This window comes from Poecile atricapillus, chromosome 10 (assembly GCF_030490865.1).
Source record: "Poecile atricapillus isolate bPoeAtr1 chromosome 10, bPoeAtr1.hap1, whole genome shotgun sequence".
NCBI classification, from domain to species: domain Eukaryota; kingdom Metazoa; phylum Chordata; class Aves; order Passeriformes; family Paridae; genus Poecile; species Poecile atricapillus.
The window spans coordinates 20,900,869-20,920,624 of NC_081258.1; the positions used below are offsets into that span (position 1 = coordinate 20,900,869).

General features: G+C 64.9%; 3 protein-coding genes across 3 annotated transcripts; 2 read left to right on the forward strand and 1 right to left on the reverse strand.

The window, feature by feature from the left end:
- Positions 1-195: 195 nt before the first annotated feature.
- On the reverse strand, positions 196-1,957 carry LOC131582488 (uncharacterized). Its single transcript, XM_058845751.1, has 4 exons — positions 1,481-1,957; positions 768-910; positions 439-574; positions 196-335 (listed from the first exon to the last, which is right to left on the reverse strand). The coding sequence occupies exons 1-4, from the start codon at positions 1,850-1,852 to the stop codon at positions 246-248; spliced, it is 741 nt and encodes a 246-aa protein (XP_058701734.1). The 5' UTR covers positions 1,853-1,957; the 3' UTR covers positions 196-245.
- Positions 1,958-4,018: 2,061 nt separating this feature from the next.
- On the forward strand, positions 4,019-9,964 carry LOC131582485 (B-cadherin-like). Its single transcript, XM_058845739.1, has 15 exons — positions 4,019-4,421; positions 6,097-6,293; positions 6,368-6,478; positions 6,591-6,746; positions 6,823-6,967; positions 7,080-7,255; positions 7,353-7,481; positions 7,562-7,747; positions 7,836-8,080; positions 8,164-8,306; positions 8,495-8,719; positions 8,824-9,042; positions 9,131-9,261; positions 9,339-9,482; positions 9,557-9,964. The coding sequence occupies exons 1-15, from the start codon at positions 4,130-4,132 to the stop codon at positions 9,767-9,769; spliced, it is 2,712 nt and encodes a 903-aa protein (XP_058701722.1). The 5' UTR covers positions 4,019-4,129; the 3' UTR covers positions 9,770-9,964.
- Positions 9,965-10,855: 891 nt separating this feature from the next.
- Positions 10,856-19,466, forward strand: LOC131582730 (cadherin-1-like). Its single transcript, XM_058846192.1, has 16 exons — positions 10,856-11,025; positions 11,129-11,243; positions 14,350-14,576; positions 14,677-14,808; positions 14,901-15,056; positions 15,130-15,274; positions 15,390-15,562; positions 15,936-16,064; positions 16,169-16,354; positions 16,435-16,679; positions 16,779-16,921; positions 17,019-17,246; positions 17,741-17,962; positions 18,049-18,179; positions 18,274-18,417; positions 18,497-19,466. Exons 1-16 carry the CDS (start codon positions 10,969-10,971, stop codon positions 18,707-18,709), a joined length of 2,646 nt encoding a protein of 881 aa, XP_058702175.1. The 5' UTR covers positions 10,856-10,968; the 3' UTR covers positions 18,710-19,466.
- The last annotated feature ends 290 nt before the right edge of the window (positions 19,467-19,756 follow it).

A 19,756-nucleotide genomic window follows, 5' to 3' on the forward strand; every position in this document is an offset into this window, starting at 1 on the left:
TGTGCCCATTTCCTGCTCCATGCCTTTAAACAGACCCCAGTGAGCATCTTTAGGAACCTCTCCTCCCAAGGGGGACCACAGCTGGAGGGCTCCAGGCATCCCCCCCACCCCACCAGGCTACCCCGGGGCTCCTTCTGTCCCTCCAGAAGAGGAAGGCGATTTTTTGAGACAAAACGGTGCTGTGTGGAGTTTTTAATGGCATCAGTGGCACCATTCCTGGGTGCCCAGGGGAAGGCAGAGCCCCTCTAACTGCCCCGGTAGGTTGTGTAGGAGTAGGGGCTGATCAGGAGTGGGACGTGGAGCTTCTGTGCCGGGTCGGTGATGATGAAGACAACCTGAGGGAGAGTGAGGAGACAGCAGTGGGAATCCCCCTCCTGTAGTGAGGCCCTGGGGAGTGCAGACCCTTGAGCCTGGCCCCAGTCTCCCCACACTCCATACCTCCACGAAGGGGTAGAAGCTGGTGTGCCCCAGACCCCGCCAGTACTCGGCTGTCTCAAAGTGCAGCTTGTAGGTGCCAGACTTGGCCTGTCCCGGTGCCAGGAGGGGCTGACAGCGCCCGTCCGCATCCGTGTACCTGAAACCAGACCAAGCCAGTCCTGCTGCACCCCAAAGTACAGCCCCACCCCCAGAACCTGCCCCACTGTACCCCCAAGCACCAGCCCTGCCACCAGCAAGCAAACCCCAGTTGTGCCAGGAGCCTTTGGCCAAGCTCACAGAGCACTGGCAGCAGTGTCCCTGCCCCATTCCAGTGCCACCAGCTCTCCTACCTCTGTGCCAGCTCCATCCACTGTGGCCCTGGCTCCTGCAGCTGGGCCAGCCGGACAGCAAGGCCGGCTGCCGGCAGCCCCGTGGCCGTGTTCAGCACATGGGTGGTCAGGGTGCCGTTTCCCACCTCAGACATGCTGTCAGCCTGTGGCAGAGGGAGAAGCAGGGCTTGGACCTGTCCTGGCAGCACCATGTGCCTTCTCCTTGACTGTGCTGGAGCCAAATCCCTGCACCTCGCTCTTCCCCAGAGCTGGGATATGGAAACCCACGTCCTTCCCATGCCACGGTGCTCAGCCCCAGGCTCCACAGCCACTGTGTGTGGGTGCCAGCTGGTTCCCACCAGGATGCAGGGTCTGTGCAGCTCCCTGCTCACCTGCCTGTCCTGGTGGGCCTCGGCACAGCACAGCAGCCAGCCTGGACCCGATGAGGAAGCATCCCAGCAGCCCCATCCCTGCCCACGCTGTCACGTTCCAGCGGACATTGACCCTGCCCAGCTCTCTGCAGCTGGCTGACATCAAGGTCAGCGCTGCTGGGGGCAGCCAGGCCCCTTCTTCTCCTGGAGTTCCCATGCTGGGGTGGGAGCACAGTTCGGGGCCGTGTCCCAGCAGCTGGCAGGACCAGGCAGCCTCCCTGGAGCCGGAGCAGCTCCCACTGGCAGCCTGACACCAGCACCAGATGACGTGGGGGTGCCACAGAGGCACCCTGGCGAGCTTACCTGCCTGTCCTCTGTCCCGCTTGGCCAGGGACCTGTGGCCGATGACCCTGCACAAAACGCCATCCCCAGCCCGGCCTCCCTTCCTGGCGCCACGGCTCTCCCGGTGGAGCTGGCGCGGCTGGATGCCGCTATCCTGGCACGGGGCTCCGGCAGAACCAGGTGCTCCTCCCCGGCTGGGCCGAGCCGCACGGGCGGCTTCCCGCTGGGAGCTGTGCCCAGGAGCCCCGCTGGCACCCACGCTCCGGCAGCGCCGTGGCCCCGAGGCTGGTGGCCCAGAGCCCGGTGGGAAGCTGGGGCACTGGGCCAGGAGGAGCCACAGCACAGCTGCCATCCCAGTCTCGCCTCCCACCACGGAAAGCACCTGGAGCGCATCGGTGCTGCGGCAGCCGGGCACGTGGGGATGTCAGGAGCCAGCACCGGCTTCACCACAGCCTCGCCCTGCCCTTCTGCACTGCCGGGGCACCGGGGGGCTCAGCGTCTCACCTGCACCGTGATGCGGGCGGTGGCGGTGGCTCGCAGCCCCATCCCCTCCTGGTCGGCAGCCTGGATCTCCAGTGTGTATTCAGGGACAACCTGCGGCAAGAGGCTCTGTCACCCACAAGTGGGGGATGAGCTCGGTGGGGGCTGAGTCCGGGACTCACCTCTGCCACCAGCCCCAGCTTGGCTACGGAGACCAGCCCAGAGCTGCTGTCGATGGTGAACATCCCGGGCTGGGGCTTCTCTGGCACCTGGCTCAGGATGGAATATCTCACAATGCCATTGTTGTTCACGGCGTCGTCTGCGTCGGTGGCCAGCACCTGCAGAACCGATGTGCCTGGAGCAGGTGGTTATTGGTGACCTGTCACACATCCCTCCAGTGCTGCCTGCCAGGTGGTGGCAGTGGTCCCACCTGGCTTAGCTCCCTCCAGCACAGAGCCGTGGAAAACTTGCTGGGTGAAGACGGGCCGGTTGTCGTTCTGGTCAGTGACAGTGATGATGATCTCCATGGGGTCTTCCACGGGCTGCCCGTTGGCTGACACAGCATGGGAGTAGAGCTGCAAGGGCACAGTCAGCGTGTGTGCCGTCCCCAGGACCGTCCCCATCCTGCCACAGGCTCCCCTCACTCACCACATATTTATCCTTCTCCTCCCGGTCCAGGGGTTTTGTCACCTCCAGCCACCCCGTCTCCGGCTCGATGATGAAGACACCCACGGGCACGGTGTCCGCTCCCTGCCCCGTGATGCTGTAGAAAACCTTGATCTCCTTGTCCTTGCTGGATTTGATCTGGCAGCGAGGCAGGAAGGGGAGGGTGAGAGGTGTCCCAGTCCTCCAGGGACCTCCCTGTGACCCAGTCCACAGGCACATGTACCTGCACCAGCTTCTTGGGGAAGGGTCCCTGATCATTCTCGGGGCAGTTGATGGGGGGGATGATCCAGTCCCTCTTCTGCCGCTGGAGGCCGTGTCCATGCTCCGGGAAGGTCAGCATGCCCTGTGGGATGGAGAGCAGGGCTGTAGGGCCACGGAGGGACACGGCTCTGCCCAGAACCTCGGGGGGGGGGGGTGGCCATGCAACAGCCCCGGCCCCACTGCGATGGTCCCACCTGCAGGAGGAGGAGGAGGGTGAAGGTGCAGAGTGCCATGGCTGCAGCTGCACTGGCTGTTCCCCCCAGGTGCCAGCTGGGAACTTTCCCTGTTGCGTCAGTGACCTTGGCCAGGAAAGCAGAACCGGCTTTCCAGAGCTGCCAGCCCCGGCGGGTCTGGGGGCGCCGTATGGGGGACCCAGCACACGAGATGCTGCTCCAGGCTGGGCGGGACGATGGAGTCCAGGAACCCCTCGGAGCTGTCCCTCGGTGGCCACGGGAACCGCCACTCCAGTGGGGCTGGGGGGCACACACAGGTCCCCCCCGAGAGTTCCAGTGCTCCCACAGGCGGCAAAGGGGGAGGAGGCACCCGGGGTTGGCACGGAGGAATGGGGAAGGGGGGCTGTTCCTGCGGGGGCGATGGTGGGAGGTGCCAGGGTCATGGGAGCACCGGGAGGGAGGAATGGCGGGAGCACGAATGTGCCTGGAGATACCGGGATGTCCGGGCGTGCCCACGGGGCTGCGCTCCGGGGCCGGGGGCGCCGGGGGGCGGCACTGAGAGAGCGGGGGTGCCTCGGCCGGTGCCCGAGGATTGCCGGGCCCTACCGGGGAGTGCCAGGGGCTTCCAAAGGCGATCCCGATGGCTACAGACCGGGGAGGTGCCCGACGGGGTGCCCGGGGGTTAGCGGGGGGTATCGCGGGTTGCCGAAGGTTGCCACGGCATTCCAAGAATTTACCGGCGGTGCCCCAGGGTTCCCGGGAGGTACTGTGGATTGACAGCAGGATTTCAGAAGGGTGCCCGGAGAGTATTGAACGTTCCGGTACCGGGCGGTGCCCGAGGGGTACCGGGATGCGCCTGGATCTTGACGGGTGGGTGCCCGGGAGGTTACATGGGCTACTGAGGATTGCCGTAGGGTTCCAGGGGAATACCGGCGCTGCCCGTGTGGTATCGGGGTGTTGTATCGGGGGTTGCCGGAGGCTTCCAGAGAGGTACCGCGGTGTAACGGGGATTGCCGAGGGTGTTGTAGGGGGTAAATTCCCGGTTGGAGGGTCCCGGGGGTAATAGAGGGGTCCAGGGCATTTCCGGGGGATGCTTGGGGCGTACTGGGGCCGCTCTCCGGGGCGGGGCGGTACCTGCGCGGCCGCCGCCTCACCTGGGGCGTTGCGGGGCGGGACGGGGCGGGACGCGGCGGGCGGCGACCGGAGCGGCGGCGGCGGCGGCGACAGCAACGGACGGGCCATGCGGGGGCCGCGCTCCGGGCTCTGCCCGCTTTCCATCTTCATCCTCCTCCTCCTCTCCCCGCTCCTGCCGGCGGCCGCCCTCTCCCCGTCCCCGCCGTGCGTCCTCCCGGGGCTGCGCCGCGGGCCGCTCCCCGCACCAGGTAACTCGCACCGTCGGGGCGCGGCGGCACCGGACCCCCGGAACGCCTCGGGGACGGGCTGGGGCCGCGATCGGGACCGGGATCGGGAATCGGGCCTCCGAGCAGTGGGGGGACGGCAGGGCCTCCCTCGCTGCCGGGATCAGGATCGCGTTGCCCCCGGTGGCGGGGCCGCTGCCTTTCGGGAGGAGCTCGCTGTGCCTCGAGTGTGGGGCTGCGCCATGGGGCTAGCCGGGCTCCTGTGGTCCAGATCTGTGCTTCCCCCCGGGCTGTGGGGCTTGGCCGTGGGGCTGGCTGTGCCCGGGGGCTGGCGATGCCCGTCTGATCTCACCGGGCTGCTGGCGGCTGATGCCAGCGCCTTTGGCCCAGCCGTGGGGCGCCCGCTGCGAGCAGGGCTGGGTCCCCGCAGGGTGGGTGGCCGGCGCGGGGCCGGCAATGGGGCTGGGTGCCCCAGGGCCACTCTTCTCCGGCCCTGGGGTCCGGGCTGTGGCTGGCCCGAGGCTGGGCAGGGTCCTGCTGCTGCCAGCTCTTGGCTCGCTGCCGGCGCTTGGCCCGGGCCCGTTGCCCTCTTCGCTCGGCGGCTCCCGGGGGATCGGAGCTGCCCGGGAATGCGGCCGGAGCCAGCGCTCGTCTAATGGCCGCGGGAGCACTAAAAGCTCTCCTCGGCGGTAAGTGCCAGGGAGCGGCCTCGACCTCCGCCTGCTGTGGACACCACATCCCGTTTCCATCAGCGAAGCCTGCCAGGACTGGAGGTGGGCGCTGCCAGGCCCCTGCTGTGGGCACAGGCTGGGGTCTGGCCGTGCAGCTGCGACCCCCTCCGTGGGCAGTACCTGGCCCCGGTACCGACCGTGCGGCTCCGCCTTGGCACCCGGCGGGCACGGAGCCCTGTGGGCCCTCCACGGAGGGACCTCAGAGGACACGGTGGGGTACGGGAACAGCAACCCCTGCCACAGCTGGGGAGCGGGGCTGGGGGCTCCCCATGACGGGGGCTGGGGGCTTCCCAGGCTTGCCAGGGTGAATGATGCCCGTCCAGACCCATCAAAGTCTCTTATCGCGGCCACCCCGACTGGGAGGGGCCCCGGTGCTGCCCTCGGGGCACGGCTGCTGCTCCCCACATGGCCCCACCGTCGGCCCTGGGCTCGATCCCTCCGGTGTGGGGCACAGCTCTCCGTGCCCCATTCCACGCCTTCCGCAGCCCCCCCAGCCCCGCTCCCGGTCCCGCCCTGGGCCGCTCGGCCGCCCGGAGCTGGCTCAGCTCCGCTAATCCCCTAATCCTTTCCCCGGGGGGGGGAGCGGAGCCGGGGCTGTGTCCAGCACGAGGGATGCAGCGTGGTAGGCGGGGGAGGGAGATTGAGTGCCCAGTGATCTGGCCACGGGGGGTTGGGAGCCCCGAGGGGGTGACACACCGGGAGGGGGCTGGGGCAGGGCTCTGCCCGCCCAGGAATTTCCCATCATCTGCGAAACAAAGCCGAAACTTCCACCGAAACTTCCACTGCGCTCCCGTACGGCGCCCGGTGTTCCCTGCCCCGATCCTGGTGTCCTCTCCCTCTCTTCTACCGCCGCCAGCCTCACTCCGCCTCGGGTCTCTGGGGGATCGCGGGGTCCTGGAGCTGGTGGTTGCGGCTCGGGGGTGTTGGGGGAGAGGTCCCCCCATCCCCCTGACCCCTCACCCTCGCAGGGAGCTCCGGAGGCTGCGCAGGGCCGTACAGGACAGAGGAGCCCGATGTCGGGGTGCGGGAGGACGGGGGCTCCGTGCGGCTACCGGGGGTGGGCAGGGCTCTCGCCGTACCCCCTCAAGATGCTGGTTTCCCCCGGTATGCCGCTGGCCAGCCAGACCCTGCCCCAGTTCCTGCAAAGAGCAGGCACTCCCCCCAGGTAATGCTGCACCGCAAATCCCCCATCCCCTCCTCCCCCAGCCGGCTGTGCCCTCACTCACCTCCATCCCACAGGAACTCTCCAGGGCTCACGCTGCTCTCAGGAGGCAGAAGAGGGACTGGGTGATCCCCCCCATCAAGGTTCCTGAAAATGAGAGGGGCCCCTTCCCCAAAAAGCTGGTTCAGGTATGAGGCTGGTCAGTCTGGGCATGGAGATGGTGCTGGGGGTGCATCCCCACTGCACCGGGGCGGGGCATACTGACCCCATCCCTTCGGGATGTCCTGTGTCTCCTCCCAGATCAAATCCAACCGGGACAGAGACACCAAAATCTTCTACAGCATCACAGGGCAGGGAGCAGATGCCCCCCCCGAGGGCATCTTCACCATTGAGAAGGAGTCAGGCTGGATGAAAGTGACGCAGCCGCTGGACCGTGAGCACATCGACAAGTACCACGTAGGTCCTTGCCTGGGGACACCAGGGGGATGTTGGGGTGCTCTGCCAGGCCCCCCACTCACACCCCACCCCACAGCTCTTCTCCCACGCCGTGTCTGAGAACGGGAAGCCAGTGGAGGAGCCGATGGAGATCATCGTGACAGTGACAGACCAAAATGACAACAAGCCCCAGTTCACGCAGGAGGTGTTCAGGGGCTCTGTGCCAGAGGGAGCTCTGCCAGGTAGGACCCCATGCCTTGGGGAATCTCTGCATTCCACCAGCCATGTTCCTTGGGCACAGCCCCAGCACTGTTCCCCATGGCATCCCACTTACCTGGACATCCACATCCCCAGGCACCTCCGTCATGCAGGTGACAGCCACGGATGCGGATGATGCGGTGGAGACCTACAACGGTGTCATCGCCTACTCCATCCTCAGCCAGGAGCCACGGGAGCCCCATCCCCAAATGTTCACCGTAAACCGGGCCACCGGCACCCTCAGTGTGATTGCCAGCGGCCTCGACCGGGAGGTGGGCTCTGCAGCACCGTGGGGCAGGGGTCCCAGCCCCAAGCAGGGGCTGACAGAGTGTCTGTCTGTCTGTCTGTCTGTCTGTCTGTCCACCACAGCGAGTGCGGGAGTACACGCTGACTGTGCAGGCAGCTGACCTGGACGGGGAGGGACTGACCACCACAGCGCTGGCCGTCATCGAGATCGCTGATGTCAATGACAATGCCCCCGAGTTTGACCCCAAAACGGTAATGTGGGCCCCCCTACTGGGTGTGGCCCTCCCTGGTGCTTGCTGGGCCGTGCTGCTGATGGTGCCCCTGACCTGCAGTACGAGGCGGCCGTGCCGGAGAACGTGGCCGGGCGCGAGGTGGCCCGGCTGGCTGTCACCGACCTGGACGAGCCCGGCACGCCGGCGTGGCGAGCTGTCTACTCCATCCTGCGCGGCAACGACGGGGGTGCCTTTGCCATCACCACCGACCCTGCCACCAACGAGGGCATCCTCCGCACCGCCAAGGTCTGTGTCACCTCATGTCCCCCCGGTGCTGCCCACAGTGGGGTCCTGCCTGTGCCGCTCTCACTGCCCGTGTCTCCCCCTCTCCCAGGGTCTGGACTACGAGTCCAAGCAGCAGTTTGTGCTCCACGTGGCGGTGGCCAACGAGGTCCCCTTCGTCGTGAAGCTGCCGATGGCCACTGCTACGGTGACAGTCACCGTGGAGGATGTCAATGAGGCCCCGGTGTTCGTGCCGCTGGTGCAGCTGGCCACGGTGTCGGAGGATGTGCCCCCGGGGCAGACCCTCACCGCCTGCATGGCCCAGGACCCTGACAAGGCGCAGGGCCAGAGGATCAAGTGAGCGGGGACGGGGTTGGAGTGGAGGTTTGGGGGGTCTCCGCTGCCCCTCTCCGCAGCACCAGCTCCCCTGTGCCCCCCAGGTACCTGGTGGGGCACGACCCAGCAGGCTGGCTGGCTGTGCACCCCGAGAATGGCCTGGTGACCGCGCGGGACCACCTGGACCGCGAGTCCCCCTTCGTCAAGAACAGCACCTACATGGCCATGCTGCTGGCTGTGGATGATGGTGAGGGACATGAAAGGGCTCTTGTTCCCTCTCCCACGTGAGGGGCACGTGCTGCCATCACCAGGAAACACATCCCAGCTCCAGCATGGAGCAATGCAGGGGCTGCCTGGCCCCACCCCTGCCCGGGGCACCCCAGCCCCATGAGAGTCCTGGGTTTGGGGTCCCCTCTCCAGAATTGTCCCCACCAGGCTCACCGCCGGCTACGGGCACGGGCACGCTACTCCTCACCCTGCTTGATGTGAACGACAACGGCCCTGAGGCCGAGCCACGGGACATCACTGTCTGCCAGCGCAGTCCCCAGCCCCAGCTCCTCACCGTCACCGACCGGGACCTGCCCCCCAACACCGGCCCCTTCCGCGCCGAGCTCACCCACGGCTCGGAGGACAGCTGGGCTGTGGAGGTGGGGGACACAGGTATTGCAGTGGGGCTGAACATTATGTGGGGGGTCCTCAGCAGAGGCAGCTGTGCTGTGGCTGCATTCCTGGTGCATCGTCCGTGAGCCCCCAATCTCACACAGGTGACACAGTGACACTGCAGCTGGTGGCACCGCTGGAGCCGGACACCTACAGCGTGTACCTGCGGCTGCTGGACCAGCCGGGCAGAGCCCAAGTGACCATTGTCACCGCACGGGTCTGTGCCTGCGAGGGGCAGGCACAGGGCTGTCCCCAGAGACCCCAGCCTGTCACCGCCCTGCCCTTCGTCCTCGCCACCCTGGGCGCGCTACTGGCCCTGCTGCGTGAGTGGGGCTCCTGGAGCTGTGGGGATACCCCTGTCCTGGGCACCTGGGGGACACATGTCCCCACTGATGGCACTATTCCCCTCAGTCATCCTGCTGCTGCTGCTGCTCTTCATGAGGAGGAGGAAAGTGACGAAGGAGCCGCTGCTGCTGCCCGAAGATGACACAAGGGACAACATCTTCTACTATGGGGAAGAGGGCGGCGGCGAGGAGGACCAGGTGGGTGTGGGGGTCAGGGGTCTGGTGACAGCGTGGGCAGCCTGACTCTGCCCCTCTCCATGTGTGTGTGTCCCCAGAACTACGACCTGCGGCAGCTGCACCGGGGGCTGGACGCCCGGCCCGAGGTGATCCGCAATGACGTGGCCCCCACCCTCCTGCCAGCCCCCCAGTACCGACCCCGCCCCACCAACCCCGACGATATCGGCACCTTCATCGAGGAGGTGAGTCCTGACCTGGAGAGAGCCTGGGGGGTGACAGCACAGGAGCACAGGTACTGACCCCTCTGTTCCCCCAGAACCTGAAGGCGGCCGACACGGACCCCACGGCCCCCCCCTACGACTCGCTGCTGGTGTTTGACTACGAGGGCAGCGGCTCGGAGGCCACCTCGCTCAGCTCCCTCAACTCCTCCGCCTCTGACGGGGACCAGGACTACGACTACCTCAACGACTGGGGCGGCCGCTTCCGCAAGCTGGCCGAGCTCTATGGCGGCGGCGAGGAGGACGATTAGGGACCCCCAGCCTGCCGCTGCCCCCGCCTTATTGCTGCTTTTGTGCCTTGGGGGTTCCCCCTGCTGTGCCCCCCACCCCAGCGCAGCCCCCTCACCTCCTCGCCTGTGTTTTTGTGGTTATTATCTATTTTTTAAGGTATGGAATGATGGCGTGTGATGCTGCGGACAAGGGGATGGGAGCTGGGTCAGTTTTAATAAAGGATTTGGTTTTTTTAGATGTTCCAGGCTCTGTGTCACTTTGTTCACTGGAGATCAGCGCTGCCCTGAGCCCTGCAGTGAACCCTCCTCAGCCCTGGGCCCCCTTGCCCACCACAGTGTGGAACCTATGGCACAGCTGCAGTGTCACCCATGCCCCCCCCCCAGGGTGTCCTTGTCCCCAAGGGGTGCTGATGGGCACTGACCACCAATTTGTCCTTCACGGGAGTGACAATGGTGGCATTGGGCATTCCTGGTGCTGAATCCCTCCTGGCTTGGGCAGCCAGACCATGGGTGCTAGCATGGGTGGGCACAGTAGCCTCTGCCCCTGGCAGGATCCTGAGCTCTGGGGGTCTCCCACTGGCTCTGGGATCGGCTCCTGACAGGCATGGGATGGGGGCAGCTGATGGCACAGGGGCTCCCCTTCCATAGGGTCACCCCCAGCTGTGCTGTGCTTTGGGACAGAGGGGTATGGGGGAAGCCAGGGACTGCAGCATCAGGAGGGGTCCTTCTTGCCCGGGGGGTCCCTGGGTACGATGTTTGTCCCCTGTGGCGGAGCTGGGATCTGTGGGGACACCCTGGGGTACTCCTGGCTCCTGTCACCCATCAGCACCCCTTGTTCCCGCTGCCCTGTACGGGAGAGGCATGGAGAGCACCAGGGCCGGGAGTATCGGGGGCACGGGGAGCCGGGGGTACCCGGGATGGGCAGAGCACCCGGGGTGTTGAGGGTACCGGGGGCTGAAGGAGTAACGGGGGTTCCGCGGTACCGGGGAGGGCACACCAGTACCGTGGGGGGTACAGGGACAGCGGGTGTCGGGGTACCGCGATCCCGGGTGCGGGCGGGACGGGACCGCCTCCCGTCGGGGCGGGACGGGGCGGTTCTCGGCGGGGTCGACACCTGCGGGGAGGGATCGGGAGGGGACCGAACGCACCTGCGACTCCGTGGTGGCAGCGCCCGATCCCTCCAGCACCAACCGGCACCTGCACCGGCACCGGCACCGGCCATGGGGCGGCGGGCGGGTTGCTCGGTCCCGCTCTGCCTCCTCTTGCTCCTGCTCCAGGTGAGCTACGGAATGGGGCGGCAGGACCCTGCCCGGGACCCTGCCCGGGGCAGCGGGACCTTGCTCGGGCCCCTGCCCGGTGCTAAGATCTCTCTCCGGGCAGAGCGGGCAGCGGCTGTGCCAGCGGGCAGCGTCGTGCCAGCCCGGCTTCACCGCCGAGACCTTCGCTCTGACGGTGCCGCGGGACAGCGTGGCGGCGGGACGGGCTGTGGGACGAGGTAAGGACACGGGGACAACTGGCTATGGAGGGCAGGGTGGCTGTGAGGACAGGGACGGGACTGTGGGACAGACAGGGGGGTGTGTGCGATGGGGGACGTTAAGCCGTGGCTCCGTGCCTGAGTGGTGCTGGTGTGGCCACGAGGATGGGGCTGTGGGGACAGTGCTGTGGCAGTGGGGATGGTGCCGTGGGGATGGCGCTATGGCGGTGGGGACAGTGCCATGACGGTGGGGACAGGCTGGCTGTGGTGGCAGGTGGCATGGGGGACAGAGGCTGGTGTGTCCCTCAGAGCGGTGGGGCCACACTGAGGGCTCTGGTGGTCCCAGGGCAAGCGCCAGTCAGTGGTCCTGGCATGGCAGGATGGAGTCGTGGCGCGGGGGCAGCAGGAGCCGCTCCCCGGGGTGCGCCGGCGCGGGCGGCGCTGACTCAGGCACCGCAGACCTGTTGGGGCCGGCAGGTTGGGGTGTGGGGTGCGCAGGCGCCTGCCCTGCCCCGTGCCTCACCTGGCACCCTGGGTTCACCAGGGTGAGCCCCCCTTTGTAGGTGTAGGCTCCCAGAGCGTAGGCCCCCAGAGCAGCTCTTGGCATGGGGACGGGCACCAGAATGGGCTCCTAGGGTTTTGGGGATGTTGGTGTCTCATTTTGCTGGCACTAAAGTCCTGTTCGGGTGTGGCAAGGGGGCACTGGGGAGCTGCTGCCACTCTGGGGCCCCCACAAAAGGCTCCGTGGGCTCTGGGGCTGTGTGGAGTGGCTGCCACCATCTGCACCAGTTCATGCTGAGAGTGATGCTGGCACGCAGTGTGTGTGCCAGGCTGGCTGGGTGGGCACAGAGCCGAGGGGTACTGAGCACCCAGTGCTGCACCAAGGGCTCCCAAACATCCTCAGTTCCGTAACGGCTTTTCCTGGGAGAGCCGGGAATCGGACCCTGCCCCATAGCCCAGGAATTGTGTTTGTTTGCCTTGTGGTTGATCATTAACGAGCAGAAACCGATGTCCATCAGGGCGGGGCCTGATACCAGGGTGACGGGCAGCCCTGTGACTTTCCTGCAGCACTGAGACCTGCTGGAATCCTCTGTCCTGGCACCAGCATTTTCAGTTTTGGGTTCCGGTCACAGTCAGGGCGTGGGAGGAAGGAAGGCACCATCTGCCCTTGAGGCCTGTGTGGCACCCAGTGATTCATAGCTGTGCCACGGCACTGCCAGCCATGGGGTGGCCGAGCCTGGTGGACGCCAGGCCATGCTGGGCCGCAGAGCACCCCAAAGCTTGTGGCCAGGCTGACGAGCTGGCCTGTAATTAGCTTGATGAGTTGAGCGCGGTGTTTTCCTTCCAGCAGGCCCAGACAGGCCCTGCGCGGCGCCGGGGCGGCGAACACCAACATCTGCGTGGGGGCTGCGGCATCACCAGGGCTCTGCTCCGTGGGTCGGGGGGCTCTGGGGTGGTGGGGATGTGATGGGGGCTGGGACAGTCCCCGTCAGCCCTGGGTGGAGAAACCTCGAGAGTCTGAAGTCACGGCGAAACTGGGGTGACGTCAGTGGATGTGTCACCCGCAGCACCTTCACCCTGGGGTGAGCCCCCTGCCCTGGCACAGCCGCGTGTGCGCAACACACGGTGGTGGTGGCACTGCGGGGATGGTGACACCCTGCTCTGCCTGTGCCCAGCCCCGCTGAGACCTCACAGGGCATGAGGTGGCTTTGGGGGGGCTGCCCTGTTTCCCTGAGTGGGGTCTCAGCCCCACACCCTGCTTGGCAGCCTGGCTGTCCCAGTGCCCTGTAGGTGGTGGTGGGGGACTGAAGTGGGGGGATCCCCCTGTAGGACTCCCTGAGTTCTCCTTTTCTCCCACCCTCATCATTCCCAGGAGAGGGCCCCCCCTCCACCCCCAGCTCCCAGCCCCGGGGAGAGGAGGGCTGGGGCCAGCCCTCCTTCAGCCAAGCTGGAAAAACAGGTTGTGCACGGCCAGGTGGGAAGGGGGGGAGTTGGAAGGGGGGAGAGCGGGAAGAGGGGAGCTGGTTCTGAGCACCCTCCTGGAATGCAGTGCGGGCTGAGCACTGAGCGCTCGGTGCACCCGTCTGGGGCTGGGGGCTTCGTGCCGCCCCTCGCTGCACCCAGCGGGCCCGCTGCCAGGGCCAGGGCCGAGCACTGCGGCTGTGCCCGAGGCTGCCGCTCCTTCCCCGCCTGTCCCGGCACGTTCCTGCCCAGCCGGCCCCACCGGCTCCCCCAGCCCTGGCCGGGGGTCCCGCCGTGGGGCTGAGCGGGGCTGGCATCGCGCCGGCTGCTCCTGGGCCGGGTCGGGGGCACAGGGGTGGGCAGGGGGGCAGCGACTGCTCCCCGCTCCATGCCACAGCCACCCCGGATTCCTGGGCTGCTCGTGGGCTGATGTAACCCACGGGCTCCGTTCCTATCGGGGCCGCGCTGCCTCCCGCCCACCCCGGCGCGTCCCCTGCCGAGGCGATGCTGGCAGGGCTGGCTCCGGAGCCTGGGTGCCGCTGGCTCCAACAACTCTCTCCCAGACAAAGGGGGCTTGTTCGGGAGCGCGGCCCGGCTCATGTGATGCCGGCTGACCGCTGCCTCGTGGCGGCCCAGCTCTACTGCGCCCAGCCCGGTGCCAAGCTAGTGACATCGGGACCCCGCCTGCCCGCTGTCCCTGGGGTTGGGGGTCCTGGACGTACCTGGGCAGGTTGAGGGGTCTGTCTGCCAGGGCACTGGGTAGCAGTGCAGGTGAGGAACTTCTGCACTGGTTTTTATTGGAAAAGCAGCTGGAGCAGCACGGGCACAGTGGTGGTGACATGCTGTGCCACAGGGATACACCCGTATGGGGATGTGCCGTGCCTGGTGCCATGCCGTACATGGTGCTGGGGACCAGGACATGCTGTGCCAGGTGCCACTCGCCCCATTGTCACTGTCCGGCAGGATCCTGTGGCACGGTGGGTCCTGCCATATCCCGTCCTGGACCAAAGCCAGTTCAGGGGTGCACTGTGTGCTGTGCCCAGGATGGAATCCTGGCAGGGCAAGTGTCACTGCGTGTGGAGCATCCCCACCGCTGCTGGGGTGTGGCGGCGCTGTGTGTGCCCATGTCCCCAGAACCCCCTGCCACTCAGTCCCCTGTCCCCAGTGAGCTTTGTGGACTGTGGTGAGCCGCACCGTGCTGCCTTCCTCCCGGACGACACGCGCTTCAAGGTGAGCAGGGATGGCATCGTCTCTGCCACCCGGCCCGTGCAGCTCCAGCAGCGGGAGATCGCCTTTGCCGTGCACACCTGGGACGCCACGGGCAAGAAGCATTCGGCCAAGGTGACCCTGCGCCAGCGGTGGCGGCAGCACCGACACGAGCGGATGCAGCAGGTAAAGCACAGACACATTCCCTGGGGTCACAGCAGCCCCTGTCCCTGGTGCAGAGGGCTCAGCAAGGTGCTGGCACTGAGTGGTGCCATTGTCCCAACAGGACACAGTACCTGATGTGCTGATCTTCCCGGAGCATGGACACGGCCTCCGGCGGCAGAAGAGGGACTGGGTCATTCCTCCCATCAACTGCCCCGAGAATGAGCGGGGACCCTTCCCCAAGAAGCTGGTGCAGGTATGTGTCCCCACAGGGACCAGGCAGGGTCCAAGGGGGTCCCCAGAGCACTGGGACATGTCTCCACCCCCTTCTTCCTGCCTCGCTGCCAGATCAAATCCAACAAGGACAAGGAGACCAAGGTTTTCTACAGCATCACGGGGCAGGGAGCGGACACCATCCCCGCTGGTGTCTTCATCATCGAGCGAGAGACGGGGTGGCTGGAGGTGACAAAACCCCTGGACCGGGAGGAGAAGGATAAATATGTGGTGAGTGAGGGCAGCCTGTGGCAGGATGGGGACAGTCCTGGGGACGGCACACACGCTGACTGTGCCCTTGCAGCTCTACTCCCATGCTGTGTCAGCCAACGGGCAGTCCGTGGAAGACCCCATGGAGATCATCATCACCGTCACTGACCAGAACGACAACCGGCCCGTCTTCACCCAGCAAGTCTTTGTTGGCTACATTGAGGAGAACGCAAAGCCGGGTACGTGGGGGACTCTGAGCTGGGACCACACAGAGCCCTGAGCAGGAGCAGTGCCAGCGTGTCCAGTGGATTCTTTCCCATCATTAAAATCTCCCTGACTTGTCCCCATGTCCAGGCACATCTGTGATGACTGTGAACGCTACAGATGCAGATGATGCGATTAATGTGAACAACGGCATCATTGGCTACTCCATCCTCAGCGAGGAGCCCAAGGGTGCACAGGCCATGTTCACCATCAATGCCGAGAAGGGCATCATCAGTGTCATTGGCACAGGACTGGACCGGGAGGTGGGCACCTTGCCACAGCTCAGGGGAGCCTGCAGCTACTCCGCAGTGGGATGTACTATGGGGAGAAAGGGATACTGGAGCCCTGGTGTCCATCAGGTTTTGGGACATGCAATCCCTGGGCCACTGTCCCTGGCTGTAGGGGTGTCTGCAGCCTTGAGCTGTGCTGGAGACACTCCAGGGACCTCCAGCCTTGCTGAGCCCTGGAGTGGGTGCAGTGCCAGCCCCTTGGGTGGGCAGCTGGGACATTGGCTGCCTCTGTGCCAGCAGGGAACAGCGAGGCTGGAGAAGGGTGGAGGAGCAGGCAGGTGATGGCTGGAGGAGGGGAACACTGCAGTCCCCACCCCAGCCCTAACTGGGCGATTTTACCCTGCAGACCACTCCCAACTACACGCTGATCATCCAGGCTGCAGACCAGGAGGGCAACGGCCTGACCAACACTGCCACTGCCATCATCAAAGTCACTGATGCCAACGACAACCCTCCCATCTTCAACCCCAGCACGGTACCACCTGGCCCTGGCCGCTGCCCTCCCCGACCATTGTGGCACAAGCCCCCACCTGGGGTGCCTTGGGCCACACAGGTGATTGTCCCTGTCCCATCTTGCAGTATGAGGTGGCAGTGGACGAGAACGAGGTGGGGGTGATAGTGGCCCGGCTGCATGTGACAGACCAGGACCTGCCAGGATCCCCAGCCTGGCACGCTGTCTACCGCATCCAGAGCGGGGACCCGCAGGGCAACTTCGAGATCAGCACTGACCCCAAAACTAACGATGGGGTTCTGAAAACTGCCAAGGTGGGTCCCGCTGCTGCATGGCTGCCTCAGCACCAGCTGACTCCCTGCTGGCACTACCCAACTTCTCTCCCACCCCCCAGGGCCTGGATTATGAGACCCAGAACGAGTACAAGCTCGTGGTGTCAGTGGAGAACGAGGTCCCCTTCACCGTGACCCTGAACCCTGCCACAGCCACTGTCCTGGTGGTGGTCAGGGACAAGAATGAAGCCCCCATCTTCATACCCCCAGTCAAGGAGGTGATGGTGAGGGAGGATGTGCCAAAGGGATACCAGGTCGCCTCCTACACAGCCCAGGATCCCGACAAGGACCAGAACCAGAAAATCACGTGAGTGGAGGGTGATGGGGGCTTTGCTGGGGTGTCTGAGGGGCTGCACTGTCCCATGTGCCCCTTTCTCTCCTCCTGCTGACCCCTGGCTGCCCCCAGGTATCGCATGGGCAGCGACCCCGCGGGGTGGTTGGCCATCAACCCTGAGAATGGCATCATCACGGCAGCCCAGTTACTGGACCGGGAATCGGCGTATGTCATCAACAGCACCTACAAGGCTATCGTCCTGGCTGTGGACAATGGTGAGGGTGGCCAACTGCTGCCCCCGTGCCCACCTCTGTGTGCCCCCATGGGGTCCAGGCCCCTCCCTGGGTGCCTTGCTGACTCTCAGTCCCACAGGGTCACCACAAGCTGCCACTGGCATGGGGACGCTGCTCCTCCTGCTTCATGATGTGAATGACAACGGGCCCGTGCCAGAGCCCCGGAGCTTCGACATCTGCAACCGGCAGCCCGAGGAGCAGACACTGAAGATCATCGACAAGGACCTGCCCCCCAACACCTACCCCTTCCAGGCAGAGCTGATGCATGGCTCCGGCAGCAACTGGACTGCCAGGGTGGTGCAACAAGGTGGGTGCCACCTGCTCTGGTGCTGGCTCTGCTGTGAGCACTAGGCTGGGCACCTGCCACAGGACAAAGTCCTGTGCCAGCGCCAAGGGTGTTCCCAAAGCAGAGCTGGGAAAGGGGCTGGAGCACCAGGAGTGGCTGAGGGAGCTGGGGAGGCTCAGGAGGGACCTTCTTGCTCTCCACAACTCCCTGGCAGGAGGGTGCAGCCAGGTGAGGGTCAGGATCTGCTCCTAAGGGACAAGGGGAAACAACCTCGAGTTGTGCCAGGAGAGATTTAGGTTGGATATTGGGGAAAATTAATTCATGGAAAGGGGTGGTCAGGCATTGGAACAGGCTGCTCAGGGCAGTGGTGAAGTCCCCATCCCTGGAGGGATTTAAGAGCTGAATGTGGTACTTCAGGAAATGGGTCAGTGGTGGCCTTGGCAGTGCTGGGGGATGGCTGGACTCAGTAATCTTGGAGATGTTTTCCAACCCAAATGATTCTGTGGTTCACCAAGACCTGGTGAAGCTGACCATGAAGAAAGAGCTGGAGCCGGGCGAGTACAGCATCTTCCTGAAGCTGCTGGATGCGCAGAACAAGGAGCAGATCACACAGGTGCGAGCCCAGGTCTGCAGCTGCGAGGGGCCAGCCAAGAACTGCGAGAAGCGAGCGTTCATCTCTGGTGGCATGGGCGTGCCTGCCATCCTTGGCATCCTGGGGGGCATCCTGGCTCTGCTCAGTGAGTACCCGGGGATGAGGATGATAGGGACAGAGAGAGGGTCACCCTCTCCCTGCTGCCCTGACACCCCATCCCTGTGCCTGCAGTCCTCTTGCTGCTGCTGCTGCTCTTCGCAAGGAGGAGGAAGGTGGTGAAGGAGCCGCTGCTCCCACCCGAGGATGACATGAGGGACAACGTGTACCACTATGACGAGGAGGGCGGTGGCGAGGAGGACCAGGTGGGATGCCTGTGCCTGCTGGACCCTGCCCACCTGGTGGTGGTGGCAGTGCCCGCAGTTGTCCCTCGAGCCTTGACTCCTGCTGTCCCCCCAGGACTATGACCTGAGCCAGCTGCACCGGGGGCTGGACGCCCGGCCCGAGGTGATCCGCAATGATGTGGCCCCCACCCTCCTGCCAGCCCCCCAGTACCGGCCTCGCCCCGCCAACCCCGATGAGATTGGGAACTTCATTGACGAGGTGAGTCCTGGCCCCAGGGGTGGCACATCCCTGCCACACCAGTGCAGGGACACAGGTACTGACCCCTCTGTTCCCCCAGAACCTGAAGGCGGCTGACACGGACCCCACGGCCCCCCCCTACGACTCGCTGCTGGTGTTTGACTACGAGGGCAGCGGCTCGGAGGCCACCTCGCTCAGCTCCCTCAACTCCTCCGCCTCCGACGGGGACCAGGACTACGACTACCTCAACGACTGGGGCGGCCGCTTCCGCAAGCTGGCCGAGCTCTATGGCGGCGGCGAGGAGGACGATTAGGGACCCCCAGCCTGCCGCTGCCACCTCATTTCACCCCTCTGGACTCACGTCGGTCTCTGTCCAGGGTGGCCAAACCCCCTCCAACACCTCCTGAACCCTGTGCCCAAGTCTCCCTCACTGAGAAAACCTCAGGCTCGCTGGGGGATGGGGGGGTTTTGGGGTGGTCTGGGTGTTTCCTGGCCCCCTTGGCTCCAGGGCATGGAACAGTTTAATCCATTCCCCATCCTGGAATTGAGGTGCTCCCAGCTGTGGGGGGCAGGATCAGGTCCTTCTTCCCTTTTCCATGCGGGGAAAAAGGGTTTCTCTGGCACTCTCCAAAATACCTCGTGCTCCCAGCCCCACACAGGCTCAGATCGTGAACCTGCTGATGGAGAAGTGCGACCAGGCACTCGATCAACACAGACCAAAGATGCACCATCACAGGTGGTGATTCCTGCATCACAGGGAATTGTATTTACTACAGTATGTACAGGCAGATTTTTATTTTTCCGTATCCCAGATTATGGTTTGATTTCTTCCCATGTCGTGTAATTAGCGTCTTCCCAGGTGTAATTAGCGTGCAGTCATTGAAAGGTACTTCCCAAAATCAAAGGGCTTTCCCAAAATCCTGACCTCTGTGTTTAGCTGTTATCACAGTTTGTATTTTTTATCATGGGAAAAGGGTCTGACGCAAGCTGTGAAACCAGCGGTGGCCAAGTGTTGATTGCATGTTTTTTTATATAAAATTGAAATAATAAATTGTTTTAAGAAAACCAAACCACTTTTCTGTGCGTGAGGCTCTGCCGGTGCTGGAAGGCTTTACCTGCTGCACAGGTGTGGCCGTGGCCCCCTCCACAGGGCAAGTGGGCCTTCAGAATCGTGGAAGGGTTTGAGCTGGAAGAGACCTTAAGGATGTTAAATTCCACCCCTCTGCAAGGGCAGGGACGCCTTCCACTGTCCCAGGTTGCTCCAAGCCCCGGCCAACCCGGCCTTGGGCATTTCCAGGGATGGGGCAGCCACAGCTGCTCTGGACAAGTGGGAGGGGCTCATCGCTCTCAAGTGAGAAGG

Bases quoted from the DNA above. Each gene is read 5' to 3' on its own strand.
- LOC131582730 (XM_058846192.1), top strand. From the start codon at position 10,969: ATGGGGCGGCGGGCGGGTTGCTCGGTCCCGCTCTGCCTCCTCTTGCTC. The intron at 15,057-15,129 runs GTGAGTGAGGGC...GTGCCCTTGCAG, and splicing joins AGGAGAAGGATAAATATGTG to CTCTACTCCCATGCTGTGTC. The intron at 17,247-17,740 runs GTGGGTGCCACC...TGGTTCACCAAG, and splicing joins TGCCAGGGTGGTGCAACAAG to ACCTGGTGAAGCTGACCATG.
- LOC131582488 (XM_058845751.1), bottom strand. From the start codon at position 1,852: ATGCGCTCCAGGTGCTTTCCGTGGTGGGAGGCGAGACTGGGATGGCAG. The intron at 911-1,480 runs GTAAGCTCGCCA...CCTCTGCCACAG, and splicing joins GCGGGACAGAGGACAGGCAG to GCTGACAGCATGTCTGAGGT. The intron at 575-767 runs GTAGGAGAGCTG...GTCTGGTTTCAG, and splicing joins TGGATGGAGCTGGCACAGAG to GTACACGGATGCGGACGGGC.
- LOC131582485 (XM_058845739.1), top strand. From the start codon at position 4,130: ATGCTTGGGGCGTACTGGGGCCGCTCTCCGGGGCGGGGCGGTACCTGC. The intron at 8,081-8,163 runs GTGAGCGGGGAC...TGTGCCCCCCAG, and splicing joins GCGCAGGGCCAGAGGATCAA to GTACCTGGTGGGGCACGACC. The intron at 9,483-9,556 runs GTGAGTCCTGAC...CTGTTCCCCCAG, and splicing joins TCGGCACCTTCATCGAGGAG to AACCTGAAGGCGGCCGACAC.